The 14,500-nt window shown below is 37.3% G+C and overlaps 1 protein-coding gene and 1 long non-coding RNA gene across 7 annotated transcripts in view; one reads left to right on the forward strand and one right to left on the reverse strand.

The window, feature by feature from the left end:
- The window catches only part of TAF2 (TBP-associated factor 2), a 36,450-nt gene extending 31,304 nt beyond the window's left edge, over window positions 1–5,146 (reverse strand). For 2 of the 3 annotated variants that reach the window (XM_077384962.1, XM_077384961.1), the window contains exons 1-4: window positions 4,961–5,145; window positions 964–1,336; window positions 687–832; window positions 503–569 (exon numbers count right to left, since the gene is read on the reverse strand). In XM_077384962.1, coding sequence (XP_077241077.1) covers window positions 503–569; window positions 687–832; window positions 964–1,336; window positions 4,961–5,076 — 702 coding nt within the window. In that variant the 5' untranslated portion in view covers window positions 5,077–5,145. Of the gene's footprint in view, window positions 1–502; window positions 570–686; window positions 833–963; window positions 1,337–4,960 lie in introns of all 3 variants that reach the window. The other variant, XR_013252004.1, reaches the window with a different exon arrangement.
- Window positions 5,147–8,498: 3,352 nt separating this feature from the next.
- Window positions 8,499–14,061, forward strand: LOC143881711 (uncharacterized). Of its 4 annotated transcripts, XR_013252008.1 has the most exons (4): window positions 8,509–8,711; window positions 8,819–8,949; window positions 12,959–13,094; window positions 13,669–14,061. It is a non-coding gene; the product is annotated as an uncharacterized LOC143881711 (long non-coding RNA). The 4 variants fall into 4 exon arrangements; XR_013252006.1 differs by having other exon boundaries at window positions 8,499–8,949; window positions 11,901–13,094; XR_013252007.1 differs by having other exon boundaries at window positions 8,501–8,949; window positions 12,432–13,094.
- The last annotated feature ends 439 nt before the right edge of the window (window positions 14,062–14,500 follow it).

The following is a 14,500-nucleotide window of genomic DNA, read 5'->3' on the forward strand; positions in this document are numbered from 1 at the left end:
CATTCCATCCTTGATATTTGATCCAACAGCAGCTCAGTTTTTGAGAAGCTGCTGTTGGTTCAAATATTAAGGGGCCGTTTGGATACGCGGATTTTAGAATCTTGGATTTTCTCAAAATCCTGCATGGGAGACGAGAGGAGAAGGATACCACCATCGTTTTCTGATTTCTTGCCCTTCTTTCTGTCGAGCAAGAGAGTAGGAGATCCTCCAGTGTTTCCAGGTTTTAGAAATCTCAGGATGGGGGAGAGATTTCTAAAACCTGGATTTCATACTTAAAATCCATGAATATGGGTTGTAAAATCCAGAACTTTACACCGCTTTCAAACTATAACCTGGATTCTAAAATCCACATATCCAAACAGCCCCTAAGTGTGGTACTTCCATTGTACCACCCTTATGTGTTTGCACGCCCTTTCAACGTATAATTTCTCAACAGTCAGAACCAGAGATGTTAATGAAGTTCCTGTTTTGAAAATGCATGGGTTTTTGCAAAAAATCTCACCTGATGAAGTAAGGTTCCGTTACTCACAGCCACAAAAGTGGAGTCAACCGTAAATTCTAGATCATAGCTGAACAAGAATAATAATAATGAGTCTGAAAATTACAATTGATAAAGAAATAGAAATACAAAAAACTAGAAGAATATAACTCAACAATAAATACACTAAACTCATAATAAATCTTACCAGCAACAATGCAAACTGCTGTCCAGGCAAGGGAACCAACAGTGCGCACGCCTTATCTGGTTATCAGTATGTAGCACATTGTCCTTGAAATGAACGCCGGTTTCTGCTTTTTCTACCCAATAGTCGATGCGAACCAATTTCACACTCTGCACCCAATATCAACCTACATGAGAAACCACATGAGTATGAACCCTTCCACGGCAGCTTATTATGTAAGAGCCGAAGGCCCAGGAGTAAAATTTATACAAAAATAGATGGTCTAACTTAGCACTATCACCTCATCCACTGAATGACCATTGCTTCCAGTAAGAACCTGCTTACTTTCACCAGATGAAGATTGCAAAGTGTCCCCCACATTTGTTTGTCCTTGCTGGTCACTAGTAGACTTCACTGACTTACGACACAAAATAAGTAGATTAGGAGACATCTCTTTGTCTAGAGCAGAGATATATGTCGAGCACGCAGCATCGGCAGCAGAGTTAGTGCATGACACCGAACGCCATCTTTCCACATCTTCAACGAGTTGATGGTGCGGAAAGAAATCAAAATCAGCTGACTCTCCGTCTACAGATATGCTGTGAATGGTCATATTATCGGCATGCAGTCTAACAAGCCCACTCTCTGGGACAACAACTTTTAATTCGGTGTACCTTAAATGAACCAGAAGAAAGGGGGTCAGTTCATCGGTTTTGAACAGCATATATGACAATGAAATGTCAGTATCCAATATACAACTACAAACACTTCATTTATAGCTGGTATTATGAGAAAAAAATATGCACAGATACACATAGAATGAGAAAAACATCAACAGGTTTATAGCGGTCTGTCCTCTGGCTATGCAAGAAAATTATATACGTACTGCATAACCTTTCCATGCATCTAAGTAACAACTAATGCATTGATTTATCCATTGAACGTATAACAATCAGCAAGGTTTTAAATTTCGGCAGAAATAGTCGTTCGGCCGAGATATTTCGATTTTGACAACTACCGAGACAAAATTCACTTGGATTCGAAAAATACCAGAATTTTCAGATTTCCGTTAATTTTGGTCGGAATATGTGAAACATGCAACTTTTCAGATTAAAAAAAAAGGAAAGTCTCAGTCGAAATGCCGACATTTTGACAGAAACCCTAACAAAAACCAACTTCACTCACAGAAAAGAAAAGAACAATGAGATTCCTTTAAGATATTTCTAAAAAAACAAAAACTAGTGGTGAATACTCTTACCTGGATTTCGGCCGTAATTTCGTAATAAAATGGTTCCATGATTTTACAATATTTCAGCCGAAATTTCGTACCGAAACAAAAATATTTCTGTTTCGCTGACGAGCGAAACCGAAACCAAAATTTAAAACTTCGACGGTTCGACCATCAATAGACAACCTCGAGGGCTTAGACACATACACGTATCCGTTACTATCAAGGGTATGGCCTATCCAACACGGCAAAGCAAACTCCCAACATGTCCAACAGTAGCATGATAACAATGAAAAGTGTATTGCTATAAAAATATTTATATAAAAATCAGACAATAATAGAGGAATGCTCGTTGCGGTTGCAGGATCTGCAAATGCACCTCTTTTTACTCCATCAACTCTTAGCACAAGTCGCCTCTTCTCACTGGAGCATCCAAAGGCCTACGTTGGATATGTCCAAACCATCTTAAGCGGTGCTCTCTAGTCTTCTCCTCAATTGGTGCCACACCCAGCTTTTTATGAATGTCCTCATTTTTTATTCTGTCTAACCATGTGTGGCCGCACATCCATCTAAGCATTCGCATCTCCGCTACACTCATCTTATGCACATATTGCTTCTTGGTTGCCCAACATTCTGAGCCGTACAGCATGGCTGGCCTCACAGCTGTTCCCTTCAACTTGGTAGGGATTTATGGTCGCACAGAACTCTTGAGGCAAGCTTCCACTTCAACCAACCTACTCTTATTCTATGGTTAAAATCTTCCTCAATCTCTCCTTCCTCATGTAGAATTGAACCAAGATAGCGAAAGATATCCCTCTTAGGCACCTCATGTCCAGTCATATTTACTACATCCTCGTCCCATCTCCTTACATTACTAAAGTTGCACTCCATATACTCCTTCTTAGTCCTACTCAGTCTAAAACCTTTGGATTCCAAAGTAGTTCTCCATAACTCTTCAAAGGGTGTCCGACACATGCAAATTTACTCAACAGGGTTGGTCTTGACGTGCGATAGCAAACCAACCTGTTGGGGATCATTACGAGATTAAACTAACCAACTGTCCTAGTTTCATAACAAACATCATCGCAAGCATTAAATAATAAACAATAACAACAACTCGTAGATTAAACAACCCTAAACAGAATTATCACTATGCATAAATCAACATTTATCATGTGATATTAAAAAATTTTGAAGACCACACCAACACACAACATTTCTTGTGGTGTCATTCATGGAAAGATTGATGCAGATTGTAGGCCCCATAAGAGACAAATTTGCCCGTTATGACAGTTTGAGAATTTATTTCCATGTTATTTAGTTTCCAGGATTTTTATTTCCATGTTTTAGTTTTTAAGGCTTTTATTTTCCATGTTATTTTGTTTCCAATTTATTTCAATGGCCTATATAAGGCCCTCATGTATTTGGGTTTTTAGTTTTGATGACGGATTAATGAATTGAGAACATAGATTCTCCCCCATTCCTCTTCTTCTTCCCTTTCTCTTCCCCTTCTTCTTCCATTTTCCCCTCTTTCTCCTATTTCTCCGTCCTTGGGCCACATCAAAGATTCTCACTTGGGACTATAGCTCGTAAAGAATAAATGTGATACTCTTGATTGTATCATTTGCAATTTTCATGATGAGTACCCAACTCATTTGTTTATTAATGGTCAGAGGTCGACTCGGATATGGAGTTACTTCTTTGGATTATATCGTGTCTATCCAGATCCCAATAAAATTGATTTATCGTTTTTGGGACTCTTTGGGCATGGGGGGAAAAGTGGACGCAAGAGACCTGATAGTCTTTGGAAGAGACTTTTTCCCTTAAAACCCTAGATTATTTGTAAGGAAAGAAATGATAGAATTTTCAATGGGAGAGACCATAGCCTTTGTAAGTCATAAATTAGATTAATATCTTGAATAGCCCCTTTTTCAGGTGTTGTTATTCAAGATATTAATCGAGCTTGGAGACTCCCTCGAAGTTATTACGTGGATGGACAAATCGTATCCCCCGCCCAAGGAGGTCTGCAGGGTTATTTGATGAGAACCAAGATCAGCTAGCCAGCTTTCCAGTGACATTCTAGCATGTTTGGAGATCTTCGAATAGCGAGACGGATCATCTTGCCAGATCAGGAGTTACCCGGGCCAGTTTGAAGATCTTTGATTTTCTTCCGCCTTAATATTTTCGTTGTGTTTTATTTTTACTTGGTGCTCTTTTGTTTTTGTTTTCTAGTTGTAGCTCTGACCTCCTCGGTGGGGGCGCTTCTCCTTTCCCATTAATAATAAGCTCATCATTCAAAAAGATATTAATCGAGCTTGGATATCAATCAATTATGGGTTTTCCCCCCAATTCAATATTCCTGAGATGTGATCTGCCCCAATATCGGATGCATTAAACTGTCGTGTAGGTAGTAGCAAGTCTCTTATGGGGTTGCTACACTCTTTCTAGTTTAAGGGGTTAGGCGGGACCCCTGGCAGTGTATTAATATTTTTTTAAAAAAAATACACAATCAATAGCACAAAGCACCATCCCTCTCCCTAGAGATCATAACAAAAGGCAAACCAAGATCTTCGAACTAACCCTAGATAGAGTAACTATGGGAAACAAGAAAACAATAGATTTCCAATGATCCAATATATGTTGTGGATGTAATACTCATGAGTGCTGGGTTACGTAATCGGCTTAGCTCACCTGATGCATATTGGGATCTTTGAGGCGGAACAAATTAATTTAGATTTTGTAGCTTTTTTGAGTTTGGATAGTATTCTTAAAGATAAGGGTTAGGGTTTCTAGAATAGCTTGGGTAAATAGTTTTAGAGGAAGTTGGCAAGTAGCTGCCAAGTTGGTTTTCCATTTGGTATAAATAACATATAAGTAGTCTATTTCAAATGAATCATGAAATCTATCCAGGAAATTGTGTTCTTCGACACAAAGGAGGACTAACCCTCTTGATGTGGAAAACAAGACAAAACCCAAAACTTTGAGGAAATTGAAATCATGTATGACAGAATTAAAGATAGTAAAAGGGAACCTGAAATAGGGAAATGGATGTAGGGTAAGACTAAATTACCCGTAAATCCTGCGATTTTTCATGTCGATGGAGATACAGAGCTTCTGATGGCGAACCACTGCGTCTGAATTCTCCGTTTTCTGCTCCTCGTTCTTCGTCTTTCGAGGCTTCGCCATTGGAGATCTCTCACAAAAACCCTACCCAAAAATCCCCCCTTTCAATCTCTCTCTCACAACTCTAAGCTGTGAGCGAGAGGAACCCTTTTTTATAGAAGCCCTCGCTCAAGATTCCCCGCGGCTCTTTTTTTTTCCCGTTTTTACCCTTTTAGTTTCGCGTTGAAAAAAGGCCAGATATTTGTGACCTAATTCATGTTACTTGTGGGCACTTTTTCGTCCGTTGATATTAAGCGGGCCTACCAAAGCTAGGCCTTGATGAGCGTACGATCTTAGTGGTTCAAGTTATGACTGAAAATGGTAATGTTCAACTTTTAATTGGAAAATTCCTAAAAATTGGCCATTTTTATGGACGGGTTAGGATCAGGTGGATCCCCCGGCCCTATGATCTTAATGTACTGTGGTGGGCCCAGCAGATCAATGAGCCTTATCACCGACTGCCACGTGTATTTGTAGGCCATGCATGAGTGAAGAGAGAGTGTGGAAGATAGAGGCTTATTTATTTGGCAAGAAAGGTCTTTCAATTTCAAGAAAGAGCTTGCCTACCAAAAAAAACAAACGAAAGGTCTTTCAACCCTGAAAGTGCGTCTCTAGGCCCCGTTTCGATTTCAAGTAAAACATTGCTGAGAAAATTTTCTTACCAAAATTTAGAAGACAAAATCATATGACTATGGATAAATTAGGGGAAATGATACTTTCCCCCCGTAGATGGATAAAATCCCCCCTGTAACGGTTTATGTGAGAATGGTTCTCTTCTTGAGGATAAATTCACCCCCTCTAACATTTTTATTTGCCTTTAAAACTTAACGGAAAACGTTAAGGGGGGTTTATCCGTCATAGGGGGGGATATCACTCTCCTAAATTAGGGGGATGCCATCATCAATTGAAGGTCCCTATAGGTAAAAATTGAATAAGGTTGGTTCAAAAAATCTTTTTCCATCTGTAGAAAAATTTAGAAATATTTTTCCTTTCAAAACTGTTCTAGAAAATTCCCTACAATCCAAAGTCCAAACAGGGCCCCAGGAAAGCCTTTTCCCTGTAAACAAAAACAAAAACAAAAACAAAAAAATCCCGTACAAGTGCATGATTGACAACCATAGAAAATCCATAGCATATTTGTTTATCTTGTGTAAGAGGGTGGTAAGAGACCAGAGACAAAAATGATATTTTAGGGAGTGATGAACATGAGATGGGACAGGAAAACAGGGAAAATAAAAAACTTTTAAATAAGGATTTTTTTTTCCTCTGTCTTCCATCCTCGTCTCATGATCTCTTCATTCACCGCCCTATCAAATATCTCTCACCAGCCCTATCTACCATTCACCTTGTGTAAACCAATGTTCCATGCATTCCTTTTCATAGTTGCCAAACAAACACTAAAAAACTATCTCCTAGAGGCCAGGGGCGATGCCAGAAATTTTGCACAAGGAGGGCAAAAATTATAGTAATTTTTTTTCTCCAAACAAAAGAAAGCACTATTATAGTTTCCAAAAAAAATCGTCATATGCTCATTGTTATATCCCTAAAAGAGGGGCATATTTTTTTAAAAGGAAGGGAAAAACCCTCACTTGGGAAGAGAAAAAGATATTTTTTAGAAGGAAGAGATATAAAAATGGTAAAATTAATATTTTAAACTTATTTTGTACTCGGGATTCTATTGGCCATAATACGCTTTGTTGGTTTGCCCTTCTCTAACTACGATTAATACATCGGCAAAAAAACCGATCAAAATAGTCGGCCATGCTCCATTCTTTAATGAACCTTTCTCGTTATAGCGTTATTCTTGACGGGCATTGAGGGAGTAAATATAGTTACTTGAGACTTCTATGTTATCACATGTCAACTTGTTGAAAAAATTCTCCATACTGTTCATCCGAACCCTCTCACTCTGTTATGTGCAGATTTCTATATTGTACCGTCAATTTTAAACCTCCATAAATTGGAGGGTTAGGATTATCCAATGGAGACGATTTTTTGGGGCACATCTTATATACATTAGGGCCCAACAAATGAACGGTTTGGATCACCCAAATAATGTGGGCTTGGGCTACACCCTCATACATGACCGGCCATCATATAATCTCCCTCTCTGAAAGATGTCTCTCAAGGGATCTGAGACCTTTCAATTAAATGGAGTGCAAATATTAGATTCTGCGTGTGTCTATTAATACACTTTGATTTAGGAATCATAGGTGAAAAAATCATCTCCATAGGATTATCCTAACCCTCTAATATGTAGATAAATTACATTTAGAAATATCTATAGATTGAAGAGTTAGGATCATCTAATGGAGATGATTTTATGGGCAAGGGCGCAACAAATCAACGGTTTGGATTGTGAGGAAAATGCCGACTATTTAGGATTCTATTGATGGTATTTAAGAGAAGGATTTATTTCAAAATCAATGCCGACCTGTCAGTTTTAGCGCCAAGAGGAGATGGGCGATTTTTTTGCCGATGTATTAATTGTAGTTTTAGAAGGGAAAGCCAACAAGGCACATTATGGTCAATAGAGTTCCGAATAGCTTCATATTGTCCTCCTTCCCTATTGGCCAATAGAGTTCCGAAACGCTAGACTTCCTCATATATATTTTTTCCCAAAAACTTAAGGGGGGCAATTGTCCCCCTTCCCTTTCATGTGCCATCGCCCCTGCCTAGAGGCCTTTGTTTGGATTGCAGAAAATACATTTCCGGAGGAAAATCTTTTACCAGAAAAAATTAATAGGGCCAACCGCCCATATATAATAGGTCCAGTAGTGGATCCTACAAATTATAATAGTGGTTAAGTGATATATCGCCCCTTTTGATTACTTGGGACACCCAGCAGCAGTGTACGTGTCAATCAGCCCATTGAATCGTTGTGTTGTAAAGTACATCAGCCCCATTGATACACTGTTGTTTGCTACGTGTCCCAAGGAAAAGTTTTCCTTTCTAAACTTTTCCAAAAAAAAAAAAAAAAAAAAATCCTGCAATCTAAAGAAGAATTATTTCCAGGTTAGGGTTTCTGCAGGAAAAGTTTTACCTGAATTTATTTTTACAAACCTTACAAAGATAGATCTCCACACACCACATGTAAGTGTAATTGTCTGTATTAGATGCCTCATTTTTCCACAATTAATCAATCCTTACTATTCTAAAAGCCTAAAGCCGTGAAATTTCGTCAACCAACTTTTGCTAAAATTCCATACCCCTGTGCTGCCAAATCTTCCTCTCATGTCCTTTTTTGTAGGGCCATTTTCGACATTTCAATTCCTATCTTACTCCAAGCCATGCGTCGTTTTCATCTGCGTCATCTCCTCATTTCCTGTTTAGCGTAAAAAACAAAAATCCATTAAAAAAAATAAACTCGCCACCCTGAAACGGACAGCTGTTGGTTTGCCCTTGATATCCATTTGCCACGTCTCTCTCCGTAAATGTGTTTTCCTCTTCTGCTTTTTTTGCAAGGTGTCGTATTCCTTTTGCATGGTGGGATTTTTCTTTTTTCGTTTTTTCGTTTTTTCTACTTTTATCGTTTAAATTTTAGGGATTGAAAGTTGGAGCAACGGCGGAATGCTCTACCATAGGTTCCAAGAATCGTTTCTTCTCTGTGTTCGATTAAACTTCAATCGAAAGGAGCGACTCGCACAACTTCTCTATAGGTGGAGATTCAGATTAGGCACTTCGTTTTTCTTTTTTGTTTGGTCGAAATCAGGGTTCTGCTTGTTGGCATTTTATATGGATTTTGGCTTTTGTATTTGAGAATTAGGGTTTGAAAATGTAAGTTGAAGATCTATCGTGGTGGTCTACGGAAGTTGGAAATCGATTTGGGGATTTATACAAGTGGTGGTCTGGATCCGTGGCCCAAGGACGAGTTCCCAAAAAATGGGGTGTCTACAGGTGGAGTAGCAGATAATGCTTTCTAAAATTCTTTCGATTTATTACTCTTGTCTTCATAGTACTCAGTTGTATGTGATTTCTTATTTCAAATGCGGTATATATTGTTAAATTCTTCTTCAATAAGAACAGGTGGAAGGTGTGATTCTGTATCTACATCTTTCGCACGTTTCGGAGCTGAAGTTTAGCAAAAATTTTTTTTGAATATTTTTGAATTTTTGTAATTATATTATGCTGGAAACAAATGCATGGTTTTGCCTTTAACTGATACTAAAACTAAGACGATGGCTGCATTTGTTGTTACATACAAAAATCATGCATTGTGTAACTGCGACATATAAAAACCATAGTTGTATCTGGTCCTATTAGTTCCTCTGTTTTCATATGACCAAAAAAAAAAAAAAAGGTTTCTATATGCTTGAAATTTTAATGTGGACTCATTAACTATCGTATAGATCATACATACGTGTCCAAAGGACTGAGATTTATGAATTTAGGGTCTCATTCGAAGTATTGATGTCTAAAACCAGAGAGAATCTTGGATCCAAGCATCATTTCCAAGGGCTCTATCCAACTTACATCGTAGTAGATACCAATGCATGAATTATTCCTTTTAAAGCTACTGTTGGAGCCATATACGACAGATATAAAGAACTGTGTATTTGTGACCATAGGATATAGTGAAACAACGTTCAAATTGAATATTGCAGGGCCCCATATACGTTTTTTTTTTTTTTTTTTTTTATGATAGAAGCCATATTCTTCCATTAGATTAACATGAAAATTAATTAATCCACCTATCCCACTTTTACATCTAATACCCCTTTTGGATTTCAATATTCTTATTGCTTTCTCCATTTTAGAAGTAGTGAGGGATTTTAGTCAATAAGAGATAAAAACACATGGACACATGAAGGCCGTGCCCCTCACATTATATAATCTTAACTAAGAAGATAATAGTCTAATTGCATTACTCTTCAATGTCAGACAAATTAGTTCATGTTGGCTATATTCTACACTTCCTAGATTTCTATCACTTTGATTTGCATGTAAGAGTCATGTGTATGTTTTGAACATCTGTCCTATCATGTTGCTTACAATCTTGCTATTGTTGGACTTCAAGATATTGTTTATGATGATTTGCTCACAGATTCCCTGTCGTTAACACGGGGGTCTTGTCCGATGTGAGTGGATTTTGATACATGACCCATCTATAGCAAAGGACTAATTGAAATGGCTTGGATTGTTGAACAAGTGGACCCATTTGTTCTTCTATCAAATCATTATTTTTCCTCAAAAAATTATGTGCATTCATCATATAAGAACCCCCCACTTAAAGTAGCTTTCTTCTCACGATGGAGAGCTTGGAGTTAATACGAGTCTTCACAGTTCACACTACCTACAAAACATCTTTAATGCACAAAACAAAACAAAAAATGGGCATCAGGAATCATGAAGAGGACCCCTTTGAATGCACCTTTTCTCTACAAATTTGATATGGTTTACAGGCTTCCGTTCATACTTGAGTGCATAGTTACAAATTTGATATGGTTTACAGGCTTCTCTACAAATTTGATATGGTTTACAGGCTTCCGTTCATACTTGAGTGCATAGTTACAAAGTTGAGATTTGGAATAAACATGTCAGAAGCAACAGTACATACACAACTCAAGCTTTCCTCATCCATCTAATTTTTTACCTCTTTACTGTATTTTTGGGATTTGTTCGGGACCTTCGCATAAGGCATTTCGCGGGCGGGCTGTTGCATGAGAGTGCGGCCACCTCAGATGAATTGAATGAATTTATTTACTCCATTTTTAGGACTAATCCTGTAATTTTTCCATTTCAACATCTAATCTCTCACGAGTGCCTCTGAATGGTCTCTTCACATAAGGCTTCCGTTCATACTTGAGTTCATAGTTACAAATTTGATATGGTTTACAGGCTTCTCTACAAATTTGATATGGTTTACAGGCTTCCGTTCATACTTGAGTGCATAGTTACAAAGTTGAGATTTGGAATAAACATGTCAGAAGCAACAGTACACAACTCAAGCTTTCCTCTTCCATCTAATTTTTTACCTCTTTGCTGTATTTTTTGGGATTTGTTCGGGACCTTCGCATAAGGCATTTCGTGGGCGGGCTGTTGCATGAGAGTGCGGCCACCTCAGATGAATTGAATGAATTTATTTAGTCCATTTTGAGGACTGAATACTGATCCTGTAATTTTTCCATTTCAACATCTAATCTCTCACGAGTGCCTCTGAATGGTCTCTTCATGTTGTCATACAAATTCTACTACCTTGAAAAATTAGCAATCATATCCTAAGTTCTTCCGGGCCTGATTTTGGAAGTCTCAGTGTTGCATGTCTCTTTAACTAAAATAATATCATGATGAGATAATGTTTCTCTATACTTTCTGAGTTTTGGTTTATTTTGTTGCTTGTTCCATATCATCTTCTTGTTATAAAAAATCTTCTGATCTAGGAAAATAATATAGAAGTTTCCTGAAAAGATAGGACCATATAAAGAGTTCTACAGTTGTAATTAGTTCTCTCCATAAGTAACATAATAATTGGAAAATATCTTTATTTGGGACTATGGACCTATATTTGCAGATTGTTAATTTTCTCGTCGAATACAACAGGCCTGTCTAAGAATAGCCTTTACTGTGACTGGATTGCTCTACTGCTTATAAAAATTAAGTCAGTTCAGGATTAGTCAGACCCAAATATGTATAATGATGACTAAGTCGCAAACAACCTGGCCAAAGTCTGGATTGACAAGAATTTAGGTTAGCTTCTGTCTAATGATTGCTGCTTTGTGTCTGAGAAAGACTACATCAGTTTTTTAGTCTTTATCATGACTGCTGCACTCTCTGTTTCACATATATATTTTGTGATCAACAATTTATTTGATATCATTGTAAACATTTTGCTGTTCATGTGGTTTTAGTTGAATTAAGAAATCTGATCACATAAATGAGGCACAAGTATGGTCCAATCAGTGTCTTTTAGGTAAGAGCATAAAAGTGACTTTTGTATGCAATTCTCCTCACTCATGAGTACGTATAAAAAAAACTGAGCTTTGCATTATAACTGAGCTTTCATGTTTGCTTTTATTCATTTCTTTTGTGGCTGGATTTCCCCACATAGGAGGTGATATTTTATTCATTCCAGTTTCATACAGATGATGTCTTAAGAAAATTCGTGTTGTGAGGGACAGAATCACAAGAACTTTATATTTTTACAGAATTTCATTTCATTTATGTACAGATTTTTGGGGTCTCTTCTTTGTCCCCTTTTTGTTGCAATTTAACTTTTCTGCATTGGAATGATATTGTACGGCATGTCTGCTCTTTCTCCAGATTCCTTATCTTTGTTCTTTATAGATGAAACATCGGTGATAGAATCAACATGAGCTAAAATAGATTTCTTTTGCTTGGATTTCTTTTAAAATTTTTAGGTCCTTTTTTCTGATGTTTAGATTGGTGGTACTAACAAGAAGAGTACTGGCAATTCATGTTGGGAAGAGAAAATTGAGAAACACATTGACAGCATTGAAAAAGGCCAAAGCTGCCCAAGCAACGTTTAAAAAAACTGACTACGTTGCATATGAATGAGACCTTTGCATTATAACTGAGCTTTCATGTTTGCTTTTATTCATATCTTTTGTGGCTGGATTTCCCCACCTAGGAGATGATATATTATTCATTCCAGTTTCATACACATGATGTCTAAAGAAAATTCATGTTGTGAGGGGCAGAATCACAAGAACTTTATATTTTCACAGAATTTCATTTCATATATGAACACATTTTTGCTGCCTCTTTCGTCCCTTTTTTGTTGCAATTTCACTTTCTTGCATTGGAATGATATTGTACGGTATGTCTATTCTTTCTCCAGATTCCTTATCTTTCTTTTTTATCGATGTTAGAATCAACTTGAAACTAAAATAGATTTCTTTTGCTTGGATTTCTTTTACAATTTTTGGGTCCTTTTTCTAATGTTTAGATTGGTGGTACTAACAAGAAGAGTACGGGCGATTTTCATGTTGGGAAGAGAAAATTGAGGAACAAATTGATGGCATTGACAAAGGCCAAAGCTGCCCAAGCAATGAAAGTTGATAAATAGCTTTAAATTTTAGAATGTGAGTAAACTAAGCTGTTCTTGGTTCCGAATATTATAGAATCAATGTTAAGATTCAAACCGTTATCTTAGTTCCTTCGGATCCTTGACTTGACTGATAGTTACATTGGCCATGTAAATTAGAGACGAGGCATGCTCTGGTTTGGTCATTTGGTGGAACCAATTATAGTCTTTCCCCATTTTAGATTGGATGCTTTTAGCATCTTTGAAGTTTTGGTTTCTTTCCTCTTAAAAGAAAGTTTTAATTTCTCTTAATTTGAGTTTTATAGTTTCTTCAGTACTAGACTTTGCTATCCATCTTAAAAAAGGAAAAAAAAAATTAGAGGATGGTATGTTACTTTCATTCATCATGTCAACGAAGTGAAGTTACTCTCACTCTGTTTTCTTCATTATTTCCTTCATCTTTCTGAAAATTTGTCTTCCATTTGTAATGTGAATTACACCCTTCAAAAAAAAAATTGTAATGTGAATTACTGAAGTCAAGAATCTAACCCCCACCAAGCATCTTAAAAGTCGATGTCATCTACATCTTTCTGAAAGTTGTTCTATTCTAACTGGTGCCTTTGAACATTTAGGTGCTGCTAGAGGATGCAGTTCGCAGAAGATGTGTGCTTTTATCAATCTTGGAGCTTATTATGTTTTCGGTATTCCTTTTCCTATTCACTTTGCTTGTCTTTCGACTTGGAGGAATGGCGGGTTTTCATCTTCTTTTGTCGATGCGCTCATGCTACAAATGATCTTTCTAAATCTATTGATCACTAAAAATGTTGTAAGCAGGGACTTTGGATCCCTCATGTGTGGGCTTCTAGCACAAGTGTTGATGCTTCTTATGGTAGCTTCATGTATGCAAAGTTATGGATAGACTAATCACTCAACCTTAGAAATATACACATCTATGAAATATGATCCTTAAACTAGATTTCTTTATGGATCTGGTTGGAAATGAGAAAAGGGTGGCTTTAAATTGACATGAATAACGTGATGGAATTTTACCTTTTAAGAATAAATTTTGCACATCTATGAAATATGATCCTTAACCCGGTGACATTTACACTAGATTTCTTTATGGATCTGGTTGGAAATGAGAAAAGGGTGGCTTTCAATTGACATGAATAAGGTGATGGAATGTTACCTTTTAAGAATAAATTTTGCATTAGATCCCGGATTTTAAGGATTGTCATTGGATGAATGCTTGGTTTTTTGTGTTCAACTGTCAGATCAAACATATTCGATTTGATTGCGAGTAATGGGTTCCTATCTATCGATCCGAATGAGCTAATGGGGCACACTTTTGGATTATTAAACAGTAGCAGATAGGGGTGTAAAGCTCGGCTCGGCTCGTTAAGCTCAAAGGTTAGGCTCGGGCTCGGCTCGGGCTCTAACTAGGCTCGGCTCGGCTCGGTCAGG

The sequence above is a fragment of the Tasmannia lanceolata genome, unplaced genomic scaffold, assembly GCF_043159265.1.
Source record: "Tasmannia lanceolata isolate RefF3 unplaced genomic scaffold, GAP_Taslan_0.1 ptg000007l, whole genome shotgun sequence".
NCBI lineage: Eukaryota > Viridiplantae > Streptophyta > Magnoliopsida > Canellales > Winteraceae > Tasmannia > Tasmannia lanceolata.